We start from the raw sequence: 21,864 nt of genomic DNA, 5'->3' as shown, positions 1-21,864 counted from the left end.
ATCCTCTGTAGAAAGTGTGGGTGTTTTAAACGAAAGCTTCAGCCTACGTCTTTCCTGTCAGCAATTTGAGTTCCTCAGATTTTATCAGCATTCCTCAGTCAATTTTGAATAAACAAATGTTTTAATAGCTTAAGCATTAGCTGCTGATCCAATATTCATAAACTGGAGTGCTTCTGTGAAAGCAGTGCATTTGAATGTCTTCTCCACCACCTCAAATCGCCGTTGTTTTAAATTCAAAACGCCTGATTTCATCTTGTTGATGTTATGACATTATTTTTAGTGGTCACAGCTGCAGTATTTGTGTAATAACGTGTAATAGCGATAAGGTCATGAATGAGCTGTCTGTTGCTCAATGGGCATTTTACCATGTTTCACATCATCAGACGAGTTGTAAGCGGTGCTGTTGGCCGAGCTCTGGAGCGCCTCCAGTGTCGCTGCTGCGTCTCCGAATGGCAGCGCCGGCCCTCTTTTCACTCTGACTGAGTTTGTTTCCTGTGCAGCCGTCAGTCGCTCTGCACCATCAACAACATGGCCATACGCAGAAAAGACAGCTTCCTCTGGGGAAAAGGTATGCCTATTAATCTTTTACTTTCAATCGTTGTCATAAGCTGCCGCCGCTTTAAAACTAAAAGTGGTTTTGATGATGTTTGTGTTGACTATTTGTGTGGTTTAGTTTAGAACTCAAACTGCTCACAACTGCTTTGAATATCATGATATTTTCATATTACTTTCAATGCACAATAATGTCTTTGCCTAGAAAGGAAACTGAACTTTTTTACAATGTTATAAAAAAATTACTTGGACTTAAATTCTGCTTTAGTGGCTGCACTGGACTCAAAGTAACCCTCTTTGTTTAAAAGAGGAAGAAAAGCAGCTATTTTAAGCGTGTTGATTGACCACTACTTTAACCTGTGAAGGGTGAAGGTGTGATATATGAATGTGTGTGTGAAAATGAGCGGGAGGGGGGGTCTTCAAGACAGTCCACAGAGTTGCATGTCTAATTAATGCATTATCAAGTGTATTTGTCCCCATCCTGAAGTGTAACTGATGCTTTCTGTCACCCAACAGCTCCAATCAAACTCCCACCAGAAGCGAGGAGGCAGGGTGAGGCGCATGAGTTTGAGCTGCTGGATGACATTCAGGTACTGCGGTGAATATTTTCCTCTATGGTCTTTCAATAAAACGCCTCGTTATTCTGCTGTATGCACCCACTCCTAGCAGCCTCGGCAGAGTTTTTCACAGCACACAAAAAGGCCATTCATACATAACATTTAATTGAGATATGAAGGATTTGAAGGCTGCTTTATAATAGCCGACAAACTGACCATGAATCATTGAGTCTGCGAGTATCTGTGATGTAACACCAAACCTTGGTGTTTCTCTAACGTCACTGCCTTCTTTCTTGCAGAAACTCAGATTGGAGATCAATCGCGTCATGCCTGAAATCCACAGCCCTGAACTGAAGGAGCAGAAGTGAGTATGAGGACAATTCTTATAGCAGCTATTCTCTGAGTCAGCATGGCTTCTTCCTCTTGTTTAAGCGACACTTTGATTCAGCTTAGTCTCCTACACCACACGCAATGCTCAGTCGCACAGCCACCTTTACTCAGATTTGCATTTCACCAAGTCAGAAGCAGGGGCATTTCAGTGCATTGCACAAGCCTGATAAACAAAGCGGATTAACTGTTTTAGGTTGTTAATTCAATTCAATTCAATTCAATTCAATTTTATTTATATAGCGCCAAATCACAACAAAAGTCGCCTCAAGGCGCTTCATAGATACAGAGAAAAACCCAACAATCATATGACCCCCTATGAGCAAGCACTTTGGCGACAGTGGGAAGGAAAAACTCCCTTTTAACAGGAAGAAACCTCCAGCAGTGTTAGTGTTAGGTTTACCACCTATTAGACCTCAGAGGTCTAAAAAAATATTGCAGGATGCCACTTTTCAGACCAACCATTCCCATATTTAGAATCCCAAAGCCCACTATGTAATCTGTAAATATTCTGTGGCCCAAACATTTAGTTGCATTTCTAAGTGATACTTTTGTCACATTAGGGAAACCCTTTGCTTTTAAATAAGAATATAACCACAATACAACCAGCTGACAACCATTAGTTTTTCAAACTCACACAATGATTTTCCATTGGAAAACTGCTCTCAGCTCCTATTTTCCCAATGAGCCCATTAGTTGATAATTTCAGGTCATCTTGTATTTATTTGTGATTGGTGAGTTATTAGCCAAAAAAAGCACAGTTTCATCATCAGATTCAGCCCTTGTTTTAGCTAGCTGGTAGTTCAAGAAACTCAAAAGCTCAAATTGTGACTTCATAAAGAGATTTCACAAACTGCTGGCTGGTGTAGCTACGTCCATCGCTTACACGATATAAAATGGTTTTATTTTTCTTTTTTCTTTTTGTTGGAAATATTTAATTAGAATGTTTTTACAGTGATTTAAACAACCTGTCCCGACTCATATGCAGTACCTAAACCACCCTACAGGGGGCTGTGGTCCACACTTTGGGACTCACTAATAATACTGGACCAAAATGAACGTGTATATGGCTTTAATGTCACAGACGGCGATGTATTTTATAACCTATATGCTGGTGGTGGCCTTGAGCAGTCAGGAGGGGCAGGGGCCACCTACTCCCTCTGTTTAATTTGCTTGTCAAGCCTTTTCACCTGACACTTGCAATCACGTTCTCCATAAATTGTTCCACAAAGAGCAATTTTTACTGCTTTCCTTTTAAAACAAATCCACACAGTTTAATTCGGGTACTTAACATCCGTGCTACCCTTTATTTTAACCTTTTACCCATTATTTTGCTATGTTTCAAAAGTTTTTAGTCATCTTTGGAGGCTGGTAATTAGAGACAATGTGTTTTGGAGGAGACACTGTGATCCGGCACAAACTGAAGCACCAGCTGTAATGAAACAAAGTTAATGAGCACGCTTACAGTCACAGAAATTTGGAGAGAAAAATGTCTTTTGACACTATGGGAAGTCCTTATTTGGAGTTTCTGCTTTTTGCTGTTGCACTTATGAGGCGATAATAAGTGTCTAGTGTTACGCTACATTTACACATAGCTGCATTACTGGTATCGCAACCTCAGTTTCTGAGTACTGCTGCGCGCACGCCACAAAAACACCGACCACTTATCACAAAGCGCTCGTTATCGGAAAGTAGTTTGGAGTGTGGTAAATGAATTCACAGGAAAAATGATTTATTTTAACTTGAACATTGATCAGTCGTAAAGTTAACTTTTCATTGTCTTTTATACTAATATATGTATTATTTATGTTTATTAAATCGAAAACCAAACATTAATCCAGCAATCTGCTCCTCATATTCAACACGAAAAAAAGGCAAACACAGCTCTCAGTTCACAATAAACAACAAAATGAGCTACAAAACTTTATGATTTATAACATTACAACATTTTTTGTCTTCTGTTGCAGTAAAAATGTGGCGAGGAACAGGAAATTCCTACGTGGGAAAAAGAAATTTAACATGGACTCCAAAAAAGTGAGTTGATATCATATTTGTGTGCACTAATTTTCATACGTTAAGGAAAGATTTTTAATTTAATCTACAAAGTAAGACAATCCTTTGTAAGACCTTTTTAAAAACTCCACATCTTCCAGTGACAGTGACAGGAGCAAACAAAGAAGCTAGGTGTTGCTATAGATGGATTTCTGTAGTCGGCTGTAGTTTATATGGGAGACACCAGTCTGAAGCACGCACTAACTACTCACTGAGCAGAAATAAATAAACATTTTCAGCTAGTGAACATTTAATTAGCAATCCACTAGTCAGACCAAACCAGTTGCAAGGAGGTTTTCACCAACTAACCCTTAACATCACATGATCAGTGGTCACATGACTGCAAAAAACATCAGAGCAAGAAAGTCTGTTTAGGGTGGAGGTCCAGACAGATGGATGGGTCAACCAAACATCGGTATATGCTATATTTCCCTGTTTTAAGTCATCCTCAGTGTTTCTTTTACAAACTAAATTGTAAAAGGGTGTCAGCGCTGTTTCTGTTAAAGTAGCCTCAGATTTATCATAACGTCATGTAAGAATTATAATGAAGGTCCTGCAACTGTAACCAAGTAGTCATTTTAACCTTTGACTCCAATAACTTTACATTAAAACGCCTAATTTATGTCTTAAAATAAAGACAAAGTACCAAAGGTATATGAAGGGGGAAGCTATCCACACGGACAAACAATCATTTTTCTTGAAAAGGTCAGCATTTTAACACGAGAGTCTGTGGGGACTGATTTGAAGCCACCTTCAAGTGGCCATTAGAGGAACTAAAGCAGGGGTGGGCAATTCCAGGCCTCGAGGGCCGGTGTCCTGCAGGTTTTATATCTCACCTTGGGTCAACACACCTGAATCACATGATTAGTTCGTTACGAGGCCTCTGGAGAACTTCATGACATGTTGAGGAGCTAATTTAGCCATTTAAATCAGCTGTGTTGGTCCAAGGACACATCTAAAACCTGCAGGACACCGGCCCTCGAGGCCTGGAGTTGCCCACCCCTTAACTAAAGGCAAATCTTGGGCTTCATGTACAGGTTTGTCTTTGTGCCTAAGCCTTGACTAGGTTTGTTAACATAATAGTTTCTATTTTTCAGCATTTTTCAACATTAATTTTTAGCAGCATATCAGTACCTCATCCAGTAACCCAGCCATTGTGGGTGGCACACGCATTATCCAGTAGGATAAGGGGAGGAGCCAACACCTGTAGGGTCACTGCTCTTGAGCTGTATACCTGTAGATTATACATAAATGGTGCTATTTCTTAGTGCATACTTTTATATTTACTTCTGACATGTGCAGTGTTGTTTATTTCAAGAGATTAAAGGAAACTTTGTTAGTCACAGTAAAAGTTTTAATTCTACTTTCACTCACTTCAACATCTCTGTATCAGAAGGTCAACAGCAACACGGTAACAGATATCTCCACACACAGCGGATGTCGAGTTGAGAGAAGTGTATGTGATGCTCAGAAGTGCAACCAGTGCACAGGCACCGACGCACAACATGAGCAAAAGCGAGAAAAACCGCATCCTGTTCCCTGAAGTGGGGCAGAGACGCCACTTCACCACTGCGACCTCCATCTTTTTCTTTTTTTTTTTGCTTCCTTCCTTTCTGGGTCTTCAGCTCAACGCTGAGTGTCTCGGCCTGAGCACGCTCTGCGCTCAGGCCTGCAGACAAGTGGGTGGATAACACGCCTGTAGTCTTCTTGGGGTTAAGGGTGCTAAGTGGAATTGATTTGGTTAGCAGGAGTATGCACTCAGAATCAAGAGTCATATTTTGAAGAACTGTCTCTAAGTACCTTTTTGAGATGCAGCGATAACAACATGCGGTATTCATTCAACCCTTCACATCTTGTGTGCTGGTGCTTGGTGGCGACCGTGACTTAAAAGGAGAAGAAGAAAACTTTTTTTTAATGCGTGATACGACTAGGTTAGAATTAGCAGCACTGACAAGAAGAACTAAAAGCTGTGGCCGAAACTTAACACGAAGCTGCCTGTCGCTTAATTTGCCTTCTCGATGAAAACACACCACAGACATTTAATTCACTGATTAAAAATGTGTCCTCCTAGTTTTCACATTCATTTCTTACATGTCTGACTTTCCATTCCCCCCTTTGCTGCAGGGTGTCCAGTACCTGGTTGAAAATGGCCTTCTTGAATGGCGGGCAGAGTCTGTGGCAGAGTTTCTTTACAAAGAGGAGGGGCTCAATAAGACCGCCATAGGAAACTTCTTGGGAGAAAGGTGGAGTATTAGTATAAGTTTCCCTGCTCCTTCTTTAAAGTTGTAAGATTTAACTAAAAAAACATTAACGTGTGTGCTTTGATTGAACTTACTAAGCAATTTAGTGAGAAACTGCAGCAGGTTACTTTAGACCAATTTATGTAGATGTTAAAAAGCCACCAAGATTCACTTTTCACCAGTTTTCCAACCACATACATGATTGGTTTCAGTTTGCACACTAAACATAAAACCATATATCCACCTCTCAAAATTGAGTGTTTTTTTGTTTGGGTTTTTTTGTGGGCTGTAGTGTTAGGGGGTTGGAGGGTATCATCGGTGGGGGGTAGCATTCATAAGCAGACCACTGATGTGGTGAGCTGTTTTGAAAGCACCATTTGATGGTTTCAATGTTCCATTAAATATTTTCCAGTGATGTGTGAAAACATTTTTTTGCCCAAAATTTGACATTTTTGTATTGTCGTGCACTCTGTCGACAGACAACCTTTTTCCAAAGGTTGGAACCATTTGTCAAAAACTCCTCTTTAAGATTTTACATAACACGAGCTGATAAAAAGAATCCTCTGGTCCTTTGCATGTCTTAAAATGAAATAAATACAACCTCAGATGAACAACAGCATGAGACACATTGCACGGTGTCATTGTTTATTTAACAAATACTGAACCAAAATGCAGAAGCAACGTCTGAAAAACTGAAAAAGTGCACAGCATGATTCAGTATTTTGTAGAACCAATCAGATCGTTTTCTGTATGACTTTATCGTTCTCTCACATCAGCGTGAGAGGAACGCAGCCCACTCTTCTTTACAAAGCTCCTTTAAAGTCCCACCGCAGCATTTCAGCCAGGTTGAGCTGTGGGCCATTGCGACACCTTGATTCTTTTGTTTTTCAGCCATTCTGTCCTGATTTGCTGCTGTGTTTGGTATCATTGTCCTGTTGACCCAGTTTGGGACGAAGCTTAGACGAGGGACTAATAATATAATAATTTGGTTTACAGAGGATCCATTTAAAGACTGTAAGGTCCCCAAATCATCACCCCTCCTCTACTGTGCCGACAGTTGTTATTAGGTGTTTGTGCTAATATGCTAATAATGTGCATTAGTCGGTATACAACTTTGCAAATCTAAATGACGCTGCCACGTCCTTTTTAGAGAGAAGATGCTTTTTCCAGGCACCCCTTCCAAACAAGCCATACTCGTCATGAACTTTAACCTTTAACCTGCCTTTTTGTATTTCTTTGATCATTGTACCTGACCTTACAAGATGTTCCCTGATAGGAGGATTGTAGCATTGTAGGAACCTGAATGCTCCAGACTAGCATACTGCTTTTATAGTTTATGATCAGCTTATCGAGTGTAATTCATTAGAAATGCCTGGAAAAGGTGTACTTAGTTTGAAAATGTTCTTATTCACATGACTTCGTGACTTTCATGTATGCTATGAAACCAGTGCGCTCTGACGGTAAATGCGTATTCTATATTTGAGCCTCATTTTGAGGGTTGTGGTTTTCATTATTCAATTATCTTTCATTGTTTTGGTTGTCACACAGGGAGGAAATGCACCTGAAGATACTGAAAGCATTTGTTGGTCTGCATGAGTTCTCAGACCTGAATCTGGTGCAAGCGCTGAGGTTTGTGAAAGGAAGCTTGGAGTGTTGCAGCAGTTTTACCTTTAGTCTTGCTTTCGTCCTTATTACGAAACCCTCCTCCTTCTTACCAGCCCGTGTGTGTTGTTTTTCTTTTTCTTCCACCTTTGCAGGCAGTTTCTGTGGAGCTTTCGTCTCCCAGGAGAAGCTCAAAAGATTGACAGGATGATGGAGGCGTTTGCAGCTCGCTACTGTGGCTGTAACCCTGGGGTCTTCCAATCCACAGGTACAAGCACAAAGAGGCTGATTCATTTTCCCACACACTCCAATTAAAACACACATTTTTGCTTCTGTAATTACAAAATTCTATACAAGACTCATCATCTGCTGAGAAAAATCTGCTTTTCTTTCTGAAAAATAAACCCAAAGCCAGAGAAACATCTCAGGCCTCCCTGATTAGAGTTAACAGATTATCCAATAAAACTTTTTTTTGGCCTAAGCAGCTGTCAGCTGGTGTTTATAATGTGTACACTCGAGAAGGCGATGAAGAAAGCTAAACTGTGGTTTTCTGTTACAGACACCTGCTACATCCTCTCTTTTGCCATCATCATGCTCAACACGAGTCTCCACAACCCCAACGTGAAAGACAAACCCACTCTGCAGCGATTTGTTTCCATGAACAGAGGCATCAACAACGGCGAGGACCTGCCCACTGAGCTGCTCACGGTCAGCTGGCTTCATTATTTCATGGCTTTGTCAGGCTCTGCCTGTACAGTCAGGTGATAGAAAACCCAAAGCGCTGATTGGTGACAGCATTATAGTTTACTCTAATATCCTTTAAATGTATTGCAGAAGTACTGCAATGCTCCTTGGTCAGGGTGGTCAACTGACTGCAGGGCATTTCTTTCATCTCCTTACGTAGCTTACCCTTACTTCTTTAGTGACACCAATAATCTCTGATGGGTTTCTCCAGTAGTACATCATTCTTGCGCAGTGAAATGCAGTTATACCCAGTGTTGGGAAGGTTACCTTTAAAATGTATTCCATTACAGAATACAGAATACATGCCCCAAAATGTATTCTGTAACGTATTGCGTTACGTTACTCAATGAGAGTAACGTATTCTGAATACTTTGGATTACTTAACATATTATCATGCTGTTTACAACTACATGAATGTACTATTGCTGTGATTTATTACTGTTACTGAAGGTCCGCGGCTCCGAACCGTAGTAAAGGGGCCTCTGGCTAATACGTTGGGTTCTGTGTCGGGCTCGTAGCCGAAAACTAGCTTTACTTTGTTGTCTGGGTCAACTTTGCTAGCGAGAGACAGAGAGAGGCGTTGAAAGGCTGCTCCAACAGAACTTATTGTTTTCGGAGGAAAACACGAACACGGTGTACAGTCGAGTCTTAATAGCTTACTTACAACTGGGCTCGTCAGGCTCTCTTCTTGGCTGCAGTGGTTATTATTATATTTACATGCTTCCAGCTCCCGTTTTTGCTCGATGACAGCTCGTACTTTTCCTTTTTCTCCCTCCCTCGCTCACAGACACATAACGGGTATGGCAGTCCATTCTCCCTGCAGCACGGACTACACTGCCCATGATGCTACATTCTTTAGAGCTATACCTGTAGCATTCTGCCTATTAGCTTAGCACAACAACAACAAAAAGGCCTCTATCACCCAGGAAACACGCAGAGAGAGAGAGCGTCACCCTGTAACCATGGCAACCGTAACGCTGCCACCTGGAACAACAGAACGTAGCTGTCAAACAAAACCCAAACAGTCCTGACCCGCGACAATATGAAACAGGGAAGTACCGCCGTGTAATCCATTTATTTCAACAAAGTAACTGTATTCTAAATACCACCTTTTTAAACGGTAACTGTAACGGAATACAGTTACTCATATTTTGTATTTTAAATACGTAACGGCGGTACATGTATTCCATTACTCCCCAACACTGGTTATACCTTAAATCACCCTTCGTGTTACAGTGTTACCTCGGGGTAAAGTTTATGTTATTTTCAGCACTGACTGGAAGCAAGTTTGAACAGAAAATGTAATAGTTGCCTAAAAGTGGCGAGGCAGTAGATAATTTGACAACTCAAGGTAATGCAGAGTTGATTAAAATACACAAGTAATGATGCAAATTAATGGTTGATATATTGGTTTAAATTTCTGTGGATAAACTGTTGAAACTGTTTGTTAAAAGAAAAGATAGCACTTGAAATAGCTAGCTAAAATTAATAATCATAAATCATTTGAAATTAACGGCAGCAATTTGTTTGCTAATTTTGTGTATGCTAAGAAGAAACCACACTCAATTAACATACTTTAAATTATGACCAGTTGAATTGCTAAAAGTATAAATAAACTACATTTATGACAGAATAGCAGATAAAAACTTGGAACAGTTATTAGCAGTGTTATATAGTTAATAACATGATTAAGTATCACCATCAGTTTACCTAATGTGCTAATTCAATGTTAGTTTTGGATAAACAGCTAAAGTTAAGCTAACACTGGATTTGTTCAAGCATACTGCAATATTTAAGCAGTTAAAATGCTTGGCTAATAACATGACTAAATAAAATTAGCGACAAAATATGGCTAGTTGTGTAAATGTTAGCTAACAGTTGACGTCATTAGCTAACAGAGCAAAGCTGTTAGCTAAACATTGCAGATTACTGGTTGAAATTAGATACTTTAATAGTTAATCACAAATAATTAGTGTATAATTTTATTAAATAGATAATAAAAGCAGTGAGTGAATGGTTGAAAAAACGCAGTACATTATAGGTTGAAGAAAGCTAGTCCTTCCAGAGTACTTGAGTTTTCTTTAAATACTAAGATACTGTTCTTTTTACTTATTTAATAGACCTAACCATGTATCCCAACATGAAGTAATGTTATTTAAAAAAATCACTGTCATGTAAAAATATCTAAAAATGTTGGTATTGATCAGGCTAAAATAACCTGATTTTATATGAGTTTATCTGGATGTTTAGGAATCAGGAAAAGACCGACATTTGGGGTTATTTCTTGATGGTTATCTATAGTTTCAGGGATTTTTTTCGTTGTTTCATTGTCTTGTGGTTTTTTCCCTATTGATATGCTCATATACGTTAGGTTCCTTTGATGCTAATCTGTTAACCTTTAGTAAAAATGTCACATCTGTGTTTCAACATGATTTCTTGTGTACACTGCACTAAATTACTCAAATCAGGACTTTAAAAATGCTTATTCGAAGTTTCTGTGCATTTTCAAATTATTTTCAGAAACTGTACACAAGCATCCGTAGTGAGCCGTTCAAAATCCCAGAGGATGATGGGAATGACCTCACACTGACGTTTTTTAATCCAGACCGCGAGGGTTGGCTCCTTAAAATAGGTGAGATGAAGAAACTAACACCACACGATAAACCCGGACTCCAAGACAGGACGTCAGAGCTTCTCTTTGCTCGTGTTTCTAATGTCTTGTTTGCTTCATTGCAGGTGGTCGAGTTAAAACCTGGAAGAGAAGGTGGTTCATTTTGACAGACAGCTGCTTGTACTACTTTGAATACACAACAGTATGTTTATTTTTTTTTCTGCCGCTACATAAGTCGGACATGATGACAATAAAACATGTCCATGTCAAACATCTTCACTCTCATCCTGCAGGATAAAGATCCAATTGGGATTATTCCTCTGGAGAACCTGTGCGTCAGGGCACTACAAGACTCAAGCAAACCGGTAGAGCATCATTCACTTTCTGCATCACACTGTATGACTGCTGAGTTTCCACACACATATTATTTGACACCACAGCCCTCAATGAATCATACAGCAGTTGCTAAATGAATTTCTAGCGCAAGTGCTCAAAACAGTGAGTCAGGAGGCTATCAGAAGATTATTAAAATAAACAAAAGGCATATGCACACAGTAACGGTGCTACATGTGGGTCTGCATGTGTGTTTAAACAGTTCTGCCTGGAGTTATATAATCCTAAAGGACAAAAGATCAAGGCCTGCAAGACGGAGAACAAAGGCAGAGTTGTCCAGGGTAAACACCAGTCGTATAAGCTCAGTGCAGCCAGCGCAGAGGAACGGGACGACTGGATAGATGCAATCAGGTGAGAGCAACTGATGCTGCAGAGGACACGCGTGCGGCCACGTGTGTCAGTGACTCGTGTTTATCGAGGCTTAATGTGAAGCACATGATCAGGAAGAGTTCAAACAAGCAACAGTGATCAAACTTATATGACCTACATGTCATCTCAAATCTAAACCTGCAGTTTTATAATGCACTCATTGCCTGGTAACCATACAGAGCAAAGAAATCGTTATCTGTAGATAACCAATGGTTTAATAAAATATTAAAGTGTTAGCTAATTAATTTAAATTGCGCTGGGAGTTTTAAAGACTCTTGCGTGTTAGAATAAAAATAACTAAACTTTCTACCTCACAGGCTGTTTTGTCAAAGCTACAAAGTAACACATTTTTATTGTTTCTGAGAGATATGCACAGAGTGTGCTTTTCATAGACACCTTGAACCACCAGCTATGGCAAAATTAGATGCTTAATGCAAATGGGTTTGAAACAGTGACAAAATCTGCATAAGAAGGAAAGAGTCTGTGTTTTACATCCTCTTTCAGTTTTCCGGTGACTTTAGTTGTCTGCCACCTCCAGATCCCCTGTTATATTCATATGATGCCAAATATGATCCCAAGAGGCCTTTCAAGTCTGATGTCATTGTCTCAATTTAAGATTTATGTTGAGGGATGTTAGTCATAGTTATAGTTATAGTTTAATTATTTATATAGCACATTTAATTACAACAAGAGCGTTGACCAAAGTGCTGTACAAGAATACAACATACATAATAAAATAACTGTACAAGAATACAACATACCTAATAAAACAACTTAGAGTATTAAAAGCAAACACCAAATATGAATTAACAAATAACTCTCATGCTGTATTAAAAGCCAGTAAATAAAAATGTGTTTTAAGATAAGATTTAAAAAGATTGACAGTGGGAGCCTGTCTGATGTGTAGGGGTAAATTATTCCACAGCTTGGGCGCTACGGCTGCAAATGCTCGATCACCTCTATGAACCAGCCTCGACCTTGGTACAGCTAAGAGCAAAAGATCACTTGATCTAAGAGATCTAAGGGGGGTATAAGTCTGCAGGAGTTCAGATAAATACCCGGGAGCCTGTCCATTCAGGGCTTTGTAAGTCAACAATAAAATTTTAAAATTAATTCTGAAGCGGACAGGGAGCCAATGAAGGGAGGCGAGTACCGGCGAAATTCAATTCAATTCAATTCAATTTTATTTATATAGCGCCAAATCACAACAAATGTCGCCTCAAGGCGCTTCATAGATACAGAGAAAAGCCCAACAATCATATGACCCCCTATGAGCAAGCACTTTGGCGACAGTGGGAAGGAAAAACTCCCTTTTAACAGGAAGAAACCTCCGGCAGAACCAGGCTCAGGGAGGGGCGGCCATCTGCTGCGACCGGTTGGGGTGAGAGAAGGAAGACAGGATAAAGACATGCTGTGGAAGAGAGACAGAGATTAATAACAGATACGATTCAATACAGAGAGGTCTGTTAATACATAGTGAGTGAGAAAGGTGACTGGAAAGGAAAAACTCAATGCATCATGGGAATCCCCCGGCAGCCTACATCTATTGCAGCATAACTAAGGGAGGATTCAGGGTCACCTGGTCCAGCCCTAACTATATGCTTTAGCAAAAAGGAAGGTTTTAAGCCTAATCTTAAAAGTAGAGATAGTGTCTGTCTCCTGAATCCAAACTGGAAGCTGGTTCCACAGAAGAGGGGCCTGAAAACTGAAGGCTCTCCCTCCCATTCTACTTTTAAATACTCTAGGAACAACAAGTAGGCCTGCAGAGCGGGAGCGAAGTGCTCTAATAGGGTGATATGGTACTACAAGGTCATTAAGATAAGATGGGGCCTGATTATTTAAGACCTTGTATGTGAGGAGCAGGATTTTGAATTCAATTCTGGATTTAACAGGAAGCCAATGAAGGGAAGCCAAAACAGGAGAAATATGCTCTCTCCTTCTAGTCCCTGTCAGTACTCTTGCTGCAGCATTTTGGATTAACTGAAGGCTTTTCAGTGAGTTTTTTGGACATCCTGATAATAATGAATTGCAGTAGTCCAGCCTGGAAGTAATAAATGCATGAACTAGTTTTTCAGCGTCACTCTGAGACAGGATATTTCTAATTTTAGAGATGTTGCGCAAATGGAAGAACGCAGTCTTACATATTTGTTTAATATGTGCGTTGAAGGACATATCCTGGTCAAAAATGACTCCAAGGTTCCTCACAGTGTTACTGGAGGCCAAGGTAATGCCATCCAGAGTAAGAATCTGGTTAGATACCATATTTCTAAGCTTTTCAGCGCCGAGTACAATGACCTCAGTTTTATCTGAGTTAAGAAGCAGAAAGTTAGTGGCCATCCAAGTCTTTATGTCTTTAAGACATTCCTGCAGTTTAACTAATTGGTGTGTGTTATCTGGCTTCATGGACAGATAGAGCTGGGTGTCATCTGCATAGCAGTGAAAATGTATGCTATGTCTTCTAATGATGCTGCCTAGGGGAAGCATGTATAATGTAAACAGAATTGGTCCTAGCACCGAACCCTGTGGAACTCCATAATTAACCTCAGTGTGTGAAGAGGACTCTCCATTTACATGCACAAATTGGAGTCTATTAGATAGATATGATACAAACCACTGCAGTGCAATACCTGTAATACCTACAGCATGTTCTAATCGCTCTAATAGAATATTATGGTCAACAGTATCGAATGCTGCACTAAGGTCAAGAAGGACAAGCACAGAGATGAGTCCACTGTCAGAGGCCATAAGAAGATCATTTGTAACCTTCAATAAAGCTGTTTCTGTGCTGTGATGAACTCTGAAACCTGACTGAAACTCTTCAAATAAACCATTCCTCTGCAGATGATCTGTTAGCTGTTTGACAACTACTCTTTCAAGGATTTTTGATATGAAAGGAAGGTTGGAGATTGGCCTATAATTAGCTAAGACTGCTGGGTCTAGAGATGGCTTTTTGAGTAAAGGTTTAACTGCAGCCACCTTGAAGGCCTGTGGTACATAGCCGATTATTAGAGATAGGTTGATCATATATAAGATCGAAGAATTAATCAATGGCAGGACTTCTTTGAGCAGTTTTGTAGGAATGGGGTCTAAAAGACACGTTGATGGTTTGGAGGAAGTAATTATTGAAGTTAACTCAGAAAGATCGATTGGAAAAAAAGAGTCTAACTTAACATCAATGGAACTAAGAGTAGCTGTAGATAATATTACATCTGTGGGATGATTATTGGTAATTTTTTCTCTAATGATAAAAATTTTATTTGTGAAGAAGTTCATGAAGTCATCACTAGTTAACGTTAAAGGGATGGTTGGCTCAACAGAGCTCTGACTTTTTGTCAGCCTGGCTACAGTGCTGAAGAGAAACCTGGGGTTGTTCTTATTTTCTTCAATCAGTGATGAGTAGTAAGCTGTTCTGGCTTCGCGGAGGGCTTTCTTATAAAGCAACAAACTATTTCTCCAGGCTAAATGATGATCCTCTAAATTTGTGACACGCCATTTCCTCTCCAGATTACGAGTCATCTGCTTTAGGGTACGTGTTTGAGAATTATACCACGGGGTCAGGTACTTCTGATTAGAGACCTTAGTTTTCACTGGAGCTACAGTATCCAGAGTCGTACGTAGTGAGGAGGTGAAATTATTAACAAGATAATCGACCTCTGTTGGGGTAGCGTTCAGATAGCTGCTCTGCTCTGTGTTGGTACAGGGCATTGACGATGATAACAGTGGCTGGATTATATTCTTAAACTTAGTTACAGCGCTTTCAGAAAGACATCTACTTTGATAAAGTCCACTCTCCACTGCTGCGTAATCAATTATTGTAAATGTAAATGTTATCAAGAAATGATCAGACAGGAGAGGGTTTTCAGGAAACACTGTTAAATGTTCAGTTTCTATGCCATATGTTAAAACAAGATCTAGAGTGTGATTAAAGTGGTGGGTGGGTTCTTTTACATTTTGAGAGAAACCAATTGAGTCTAACAACAGATTAAATGCCATGTTGAGGCTGTCATTTTTAGCATCTACATGGATGTTAAAATCACCCACAATAATTATTTTATCTGAGCTCAGAACTAAATTAGATATAAAGTCTGAGAAATCAGACAGAAACTCTGTGTAAGGCCCAGGTGGACGATAGATGATAACAAGTAAGACTGGTTTCTGAGTTTCACAGCTGGGGTGGACAATGCTAAGCATCAGGCTTTCAAATGAATTAAAAGTCTGTCTTGGTCTTTCATTAATTAATAGACTGGTGTGAAAAATTGCTGCCACACCACCCCCTCGACCTGTGCTTCGAGATTTCTGGTAGTTAGAATGACTCGGGGGTGTTGATTCATTTAAACTAACATAATCATCCTGCTGCAACCAGGTTTCTGTAAGGCAGAGTAAATCAATTTGTTGATCAATTATTAAGTCATGTACTAACAGAGACTTGGAGGAGAGAGACCTAATATTTAATAATCCACATTTCACTGTTTTACTCTTTGGTTCAGATGTGGATACTGTATTGTTCTTTCTTTGTGATTGTTTAAGTTGTTTGTTTTTTGTCTTTTTGGAAGCAGACACAGTCTCTATGTGTTCACATCTTGAGTGATGCTGCGTGGTTTGAATTACTCACTTTGAAAAAGTGCTGATCCCAAACTTAATGGCCATACTGAAATCAGGCTTGGTTTCACATGGTGTGCACTATAGCCTACACCATGAGTTTAGTTAGTAAAAATACATTTCTATTACATATTTCTATAGAAATATGACAACGTGCTCCATAAGAAAATGCAAAAAGAGAAAGACAAAAGGTTACCTAAATGAAAGGTGCTTTTTCAGGCTCAGTGGGAGAGAGTTCAAGAGTCTGGAGGTAACCTTAGCCTTTGGTGCTATATAGACACCAGACCTAATGGGGCCTGCTAGGGGCATATGTATGTAAAAGTTCACTGATGTTGTGATGCTTGTGCTCACCTATTCAGAGCTCTAAAAGTCTAAACCAGAGTCTTAAAGTGGACTATGAAGTTAATGGGGAGCCCATGCAACTGAATTAGCAATGGTGTGAGTACTTAGAGTACTTAGATATGTAACATGAGCATCCAAAGTGATGTCTGAATCAAAAGACATCCTACTAAAGATTCAGCAAAAGTGGGAAAGGGACCTAGAGTTTTCTTTATCTTAGACACAAATCTGCCAGAGCACAAGCAAAACAACTTTTTTTCTCATTTAGTTAAAGAAAATTGTCATCCATCTGACTTTTAATAGTCTAAGAGTGAATATAACAGAAATAGTAAAGGCCCCAAAATAGAACCCTGTGGCACTCCACAGGCTAGAAAAGTGGAAGAGGACCTGAACTTAGAAGCAGGCACAGAAATGAAGAAAGCCACTCCAAAGCAGGCTTTTATACACCCACCTAGCATCTCAACCTGTCAAGCATAATGTCAGGTCGTTATTTTAAAAGTGGGTGGGTGACATGCTTCACACAGTAGTGCTAATAATAATGTATAGCTAGCATGTCAACCACATACAGCCCACTTTGATCTTAAGTGAAGTGAAACTCTGTCAGTGTAAAGACATTTAAGTACACATTTAATCTCTGAGATATCTTAATACAAGATCAATAAATGTTCAATTTCAACAGCACAGCTCAGTTTTTCTACATGATAAAAATGTAAAATTACATAAAAAGTTCTGGTAGCTCACTGCTCAGACTGTTCTGTTTTTATAAAATATAAAGTTTTTGTCCATTAATGAAAAATTTCTGGGTGTTTTGTTTTGTTTTTTACTGAAATATCTATAGTACACAAAGGAAAACAGGGATTTTTCCTTCATGTAATTGTTTATCTATTACATGTAACTATCACTTAGCTATTACAGAAAAAGCTGTAAAACATATTTTGCAAAACCATCCAGCAGGCCAGATTTTAGTCTTTGCTGGGCTGATTTTGGCCCCCTGGTCTTATGTTTGACATCCCTGTTGTAGGCTAGAAACTGCAAGACATTAAAAACACAAAAGCATTCAATGCAGGAGACGCTTGTACCCAGAAATCACTTGACAGCACTGATGCTAAAGGACTCCCAGTGTAAATTTCTCTGGCTTTGACAAAACATCAGTCCCTGTGCTTGTTAGAGAGTAGTCAGTGAGGGACGACGAGGGTGTTCATTACATGAGCTACCATTTGGTTAGTTACACGGCCACAACATGGGATCATTATCAAAATGAATCATGCTAACATTTTTATTGGACATTAGAAGTAGAATAGAGGCTGGTGGGAAAGCTTAAATTGATTGAGGGTTAATGCTAAGTTAGAGTGATTACAGTCATCATCAAGATTGAATATCTGAAAATGTCCATCTCAGTGTTCTTAAGATCATGCATTAAGAAAGGCCTACAAAGAGTGCAATAAAGTCATTCTTTAGTGATTTCCACTCACCAAAGTTCTCAAAACTGAAAAAAAATGCTTAAAACTGCTACTTCTACTGTTACTTGAAGGTCTTGGTTTTCAAACTAAATGTGTTAAATGTTGTTTCTCAGGGCGAGCATCACCAAGGACCCTTTCTATGACTTGGTAACACTACGCAAAAGAAAGATCATCAGCAACACTTCCTCAAAGGACTGACACAGCACCATCAGTGATCATGGATGAGTTTGACTGATGAATCATGTTTCATTTTAATGACTGCTCACGAAAGATAAAACCAAAACGTCATTTCTCTGTATTTCAAAGAACTGCGCAAATTGGGATGTGATACTTGCAGTGTAAAAAGGAGAAAAGTGAACCGTGGTTTTCACATTACTTCCGCAAAATGAATGCACTGCTGCTCCGACTTCAGGGGCGACAAGTCTGACGGACAAACATCTGCTGCAAAGCTATAACAATCATGAAAGTCTAACCCAGAAGACATACAATGAGAGAGCCATAAAACAACTACAAAGAGACAGAAAATGACCTCAAAGAGACATAACAAAGACACACAAGGAAACTTCAGGGACATAAAACGACTTTAGACACAGAAAATGACCACAAAGATTAAACAGCTTCACACAAAAAAACACAGATAGACTTTAGCAAGACATAAAATGACTAGAAAGAGACACAAAACAACTGCAAAGAGACAGAAAACAACTTCAAAAAGAAACAAAATGTTTTTGAAGTGAAACATATTGACTTCACTAAGACACAAAATGCCAACAAAGTATCAAAATATAAATTGATACACGCCTTTTAGACATGCACACTTTTCTGTTAATATGAAAGCATCTGAACTTGTCAGCTTATTGAATAAATGTTCACTGGGGTCACTGTTTGACTACAGCTAGATTCCCAAATTGGATACCTAGAGAAAAACAGGTAGTTGTCAAATCTCAGCACAGAAACTTCATGAGTTTGATTTAGGACCACAGCTGAATCTACTGATGAAGTGAATTCAGAGATTGAATTTGAGATTGAAAAACTCAATTTCTTTTGAAAGTATCTCCCATCATGGTGTCCTTGTGCGTGCAGCCACTAGCTGAGATAACAGAGAGAGCACAAGTACTGGTTTTCTATAATGTTTGCATGATTGAACTTCAATACTTGCAGGAGGAAAAAACAACTTTTATTGGAATATAAGAAACAGAAAGATCGACTTAACACTGGTCTGACTGAGTTTTATGACCACCTAACATCAAAGGACTGAGATGACAGAAGAACGCCACAACTTTTGAAAACTGTCAGAATTTAATTTAGACTTTAGACATTTGTGTGCAGCCAAAAATGATTATAGAAGTAAAATATCATTTTTATTGTACACTGGAAAAAATCGGAAGACATATTCAGGATCAGCACAGGTCTATAAACACTGTAGAGAGCATTTCTTGATTCATTGGCTCCACAGTTTAACTTGGATTAAACCCGATGAATCCAAGGTCCACTACTGACGATGTGTCCCAAATTTTAAAATGATAAGCTAGATCAGATCCCTAATCCCTAAACCTAATCAAGGATGGAAAATGGCAGATTAGCCTGGGTAAAAGACCGAAAGTTGAGGCACACAACCATGTGTGCTGCTGGCAAAGTTTCTGGGCTGCCTTTCCTCATAACAGCCATCCATCAAGAGTCTCTCCATCGAAAGCAATGCATTATCAGGGACTGTAACATCTAGTCCTTTTTACTGAATCAGATTAAATCTAGAAAGGTTTCCAATGAAAACAGCATTGTTGACAGTCCAAACTAATGAGACTCAAGGTCGAGGTTTGACACAGTTATCATCTGAATTAGGTTTGTGGCTTGCAGCTATTTATAGAAGTCTTTCTTTTGCATTAATTACAAATCTGCAGCATCAGACAGCAGCGGGATTCGTCTGTGAGCATCTAAAACGAGAGAATAAATGCAACCCAGATAAAAATGAAAGAATGCTGTCATTTTAACAGAATAATGCAAACTGAAAAGGAAAAAGAAAAGAAATTTTTACATAAATTAACCACAGAAATGAAGCAAAAACACAAATACAGTGACACAGATGTTTGTGTATGTGTACTTGTAAAACTCTCAGTCTCCCCGTGGCTGCAGACTATTTGAAGTTACATATATTTATTTGTTCATATTAGAATATTTAAAGTAGATGATTTTACAGACCAATGTAGCAAATAAAATGTACAGGTTATTGTAAATGTGTATCAAAAGGTTAAAAAGCACTCGTATGTGCTATAGTCACACTTTAGCTTGTGTAAAAATGCATTTAGCACTTTTGTAAACCTGTTTCAGCTGTTTTGTAAATGAAAATATGATTTTTTTTTTTATTGTATATTCAAATGAATTTTAAGTTATAGATCTTTGTACAGCATGTTTTTAGATCATTTTTTGTATAATTTAATGACTTTATACTTGTGTGGTAATCAAACTACTTTTCGTGTATTAAAGTATATCGTATATTAAGATTGTGCAGTTCTTTTCCCAGTAGATGGCGCTACTTTACCACTCCACACCCTTTCTTTTGATCAGGAAGCTCATGCTGAATTATTAACCCCTACAGTGACTCGCTGAATATGTTAACCAGATTATTACTGTGATGATTACTGTGCGAGGTACGACATCATATCCTCATATGTTATCTTGTTATTTTCGCTCCTGTTATTATCAGATTAACATGATATGTGACGTGTGGAGGCTTTTCCTGTGAAGATGCAGCGTGTCTGATGTTGCGATAGAGTTGTGGTTTCCTGGGAGCAAACATACAAGAGAGAAAAAAAAAGAAAATATATCTTCTCACAGCTTTATTCAAACCTACAGCGTATTGGCTCATTTCTTTGTGCCAAAGAAATGTGTTTCTTTATGCAACTTTGCATCATCTAACCTTTGTGTTTAATTGACTTCTCACAGAAAATAATAGCTGAAAAATTAAAACCTATTTCCCCTCAAAAGTATGTGAACCTGCACAGCTCAAACTCAAAGAAAAGTCAAAATAACTCTGTAGTTTTCTTTGTCAATTTCATGAATATTTCTCTCACAGTAGCCTGATATGGTTTATGTTTATACCACCTTATCTGCCACTCATAAAATGACACATACCAAACCCATATTAGTCAGCATAGTAAACAGTCACATGTTGACTCGTGGTTATTGCAAAATGATCACTCCAGCTAAAAGCACGCTCACCGCTCCGCTGTTTGAAGGGGGCGGACAGATGTGATGGTGAGATGTGTGCACTATTTTGAAACAGTTACTTTGAAGCAAACTTACGTATTTCCACTTTCAAAGTGCCATGCCTTCTACTTTAGAGTCTTGGTTTGGATTCTTATCTGTAAAAAACAGAAACTCACTCGATCAAATTATAAAACGGTCTCACAGGCTGATTGGTGAGCCACAGCTGAACCCAGCATCCTTGCACAGCAGGCAGATGTTTTCACTGTTACACCCTTCACACAGTGAGTTTCACACTCTTTCTTTCTTCAGGATGCAGGTTTACAGTCACAAAGTGCAGAAGAGCACGGTATGAAAGCAGGTTCCTGGAACCATCACTCGCATGAGTAAACAGCTTTTATGTGTTACTATTATTATCACTACGCTGTATTAGGCTTACCTGCTTATGCCATGCATGTGAGGATGGAGGGCTCCTGTGTGGACGATCCAGTCTATCCGCAGGTACAAATAAACTAACGTGAACTTGATCTTTTTTGTTTGTTTGCTTGTTTCAGCCGGTTTGGAGGTTGCAGAATTAATTATTAAATCGAGAAACTTTACTGCTAACATCCATATTTCACGTGTGGCTAATTACACTTACAGTATTTAAATATGGGCAATATCAGTCCCCTATGAGACGTGCGTGAGCAAGTCAACACTGAGCTCAGTGTTTAGAGCAGAGGTGTCAAATTCTCCTCTGTTCGCCATCTCAAGCGAAG

At 39.1% G+C, this 21,864-nt stretch overlaps 1 protein-coding gene across 1 annotated transcript; it reads left to right on the top strand.

The window, feature by feature from the left end:
* The first annotated feature begins 384 nt into the window (after nt 1–384).
* Nucleotides 385–21,796, top strand: LOC146519514 (cytohesin-3-like). Its single transcript, XM_085156962.1, has 13 exons — nt 385–568; nt 1,069–1,142; nt 1,409–1,473; nt 3,464–3,530; nt 5,673–5,791; nt 7,337–7,417; nt 7,546–7,658; nt 7,950–8,098; nt 10,655–10,766; nt 10,871–10,947; nt 11,039–11,110; nt 11,341–11,489; nt 18,019–21,796. The coding sequence occupies exons 1-13, from the start codon at nt 529–531 to the stop codon at nt 18,101–18,103; spliced, it is 1,203 nt and encodes a 400-aa protein (XP_085013088.1). The 5' UTR covers nt 385–528; the 3' UTR covers nt 18,104–21,796.
* Nucleotides 21,797–21,864: the final 68 nt, after the last annotated feature.

The sequence above is a fragment of the Neolamprologus multifasciatus genome, chromosome 4 (assembly GCF_963576455.1).
Source record: "Neolamprologus multifasciatus chromosome 4, fNeoMul1.2, whole genome shotgun sequence".
Lineage (NCBI taxonomy): Eukaryota > Metazoa > Chordata > Actinopteri > Cichliformes > Cichlidae > Neolamprologus > Neolamprologus multifasciatus.
This window is presented reverse-complemented; position numbering and strand designations above follow the sequence as displayed.